This window comes from Mesitornis unicolor, unplaced genomic scaffold (genome assembly GCF_000695765.1).
Source record: "Mesitornis unicolor isolate BGI_N332 unplaced genomic scaffold, ASM69576v1 scaffold11345, whole genome shotgun sequence".
In the NCBI taxonomy this organism is placed as follows: domain Eukaryota; kingdom Metazoa; phylum Chordata; class Aves; order Mesitornithiformes; family Mesitornithidae; genus Mesitornis; species Mesitornis unicolor.
The window spans coordinates 56,383-58,803 of record NW_010183498.1 but is presented as its reverse complement, the minus strand read 5'-3'; the positions used below and the strand labels follow the sequence as shown (position 1 = coordinate 58,803).

At 60.0% G+C, this 2,421-nt stretch overlaps 1 protein-coding gene across 1 annotated transcript; it reads left to right on the top strand.

Annotated features, from left to right (window-relative positions):
- Positions 1–370: 370 nt before the first annotated feature.
- Positions 371–745, top strand: QRFP (pyroglutamylated RFamide peptide). Its single transcript, XM_010184162.1, has one exon. It carries the CDS (start codon positions 371–373, stop codon positions 743–745), a length of 375 nt encoding a protein of 124 aa, XP_010182464.1.
- Positions 746–2,421: the final 1,676 nt, after the last annotated feature.

Here is a 2,421-nt window from a genome sequence, read left to right as displayed (position 1 = left end):
CAGCAGCTCCGGAGCCCATCAGCCAGCCCGGCTAATGGCCCTCTCAGCCACCCCCATCTGAGCAGAGCCCAGGAGCAGCTGCAAGGCTGTAATTTGGGAGCACAGAGCTGTTAAAGATGAAGGGGAACAGCTCTGATGGAGACAAGGGAGAGGCAGAGCGAGCTCAGACCCCCCCCGGCACCCCCAATGTGGGGTGAAGGCCACAGGAGGAGCAGTGGGTGCTGGGGGGGGTGCTTCTTACAGGTCACAGGGGTGGCAGGGCTGGTTTGGGGGTGCTGCGACAGGGAACACGCGCTATCCCAGGGCAGCCCTTGACGCCCAAGGATGCTCTGCCTTTACCAACATCTTTCCATCCCTCTGCTTCCCCCAGATGAGAGCACCCTACTCTCTGTCCTGCCTCTTCCTCCTGAGCCTGGGGTCCTGCTTCCCCCTCCAGGAGCACCAGGAGCTGGGAGACCCCAGGGACGGGACCCCCATCAAGCCCCATTGGCAAGCAGTGGCCGAGGACTTGGGTGCCAAGCAGAGGCAGAGCCAGGAGCTGAGCACGCTGCTGGGCATCGCCTGGAGGCTACGGCCCAGGGGCTATGGCCAGGGGGGCAGCGGGCAGCGACAGGGCAGGCAGGGGGGGTCCGAGCTGCTGCCGGCGGGAGGGGAGGAGCGCAGCGGCACGCTGGGGAGTCTGGCTGAGGGGGTCAGCGGCTACAACAGGAAAAAAGGGGGCTTCACCTTCCGCTTTGGGAGATGAGGGCCTGGACTTGACCCCCCGCCTCCTGTGAGTCGCCCCGTCTCATCTTTCCTTTCCATCTCACCTAGGTTTGCTTGGACAGAAAGGGGTACTGGGGGGTTTTGCTGCTGGGGTTGCCTTGGGGAGGGGTGGATACCCCATTTGCTGCACTTGCAGCACAGATCTCATCTCACATCACCACTCCCAGGGAGAAAAGGAGGGTGCCTTAAAAAGAAGCCACCATGTCCCTTCCCCAGTCACACGTGGCCTTTACTGGGGCACTGCGGTGTGGGCAGAGTGGGGATGCCACACCAGGATGGGCAGAGCAGGCAGGGGCAGGGGTCCAGGCAGGGGCTGGGGGGTTGAAGGGGTACAGGGGGACAGTCCTGGCAGTGATGGTTCCCTGGGGACTGCCTGTCGCTGCTGTTGGGGAGGAGCAGGTCCCTCCAAGCTCTCTGTGGAGCCGCAGAGTTGCTGCTCTCCTGCCTATTAAGGAAAAGTCCCTCAGGCAGCAAATTCTGCTTAGTGTCAAGATGCCACTTACAAGAGCTGGCTCCTGCGTGCAAACCAGGGCAGAGCAGCGGCGCTGGAGAAGATCTCGTCCTTAGAAGTTCCTGCTGTGGGCACGGAAACCTGCCCTGGGATCGCCAGTCCTGCCACAGTCCCATGGCCCTGCTTACAACTCGGGGGCTGAAACAAGGACCCCTGCACCTACCCAGGGCCACCAACGGGTGCTCTGTGTCCTCCTTTGGTCCCCTCTGCTGCCAACGGAGCAGCTTGGGGACTGGCTAGCCCCAAAAATCCAGTACAGCCATGGCTGTGAAGGACAAGCCCCACTCTTCAGAGGTAGCTCTGCCAACGCCAACAACGGCTCTAGCTTTTGTGCAGAGTTATCAGTAATCAGAGGTCTGGCTGCCCAGCTCGCAGGCATTAACGGCAAGTTAGACACCGAACGACTGCTAATATTTCATCGCAGGCACAAAAATGAAGGAGGGCAATTATTTGCAAGCGCTAAATTGCGCCCTCAAAATCAAAGACCATGGCAGGACTTGGTTGGGAATGGGAAAAATAAAAAAAAATCAGGTTCCAAGAGGTGCATTGTAATATCCATCAGGCAGACAGACGCTTAATACGGCGCTGCCAGGGCTGGTGTGAGCTGTGCTCCCAGCGGGAGCCGTGTGTAAGGGAAGGCTGAATGGAGGAGAGCTGCACTTGCAGGAAAACACCGACCGTGGGGCTGGCGGGTCCAGGGGCAGCGATGGAGGCACTGGATGGAGCTACGTGTGGGTCACAGCCCCACGGCTGCAGAGCAGGAAGGATGCCGGATTTGCAGGGATACGGAGAAATCCAGGATTTGGCCCTTGCACGAGGACAGCACCGGCTGCGATGGCGAAGGAGAGAAAAGGAATTTTCCTCGCCCTGCATCTCTGATCATCTCACACCACAGGGACCATCTCGCACTGCAGGCACCACGACAGCGACCAACAAAGCCGTGCATCCCACCCACACTGGGCACCCCCAAACCCACCTCGGATCCCTTTCGCCTCGCACCCCCCCAAAGGCCGTCGGTTCGGGGGATGCAGGCGCAGCGCTCGCATCACGCAGCGGAGATGGGAGCTTTATCGATGTTTCTATGGCAACATCTTCCCCCCCCCCCCGCCCCCCTTTTTTTTTGAGTGTTCAAACCATCAATAAAT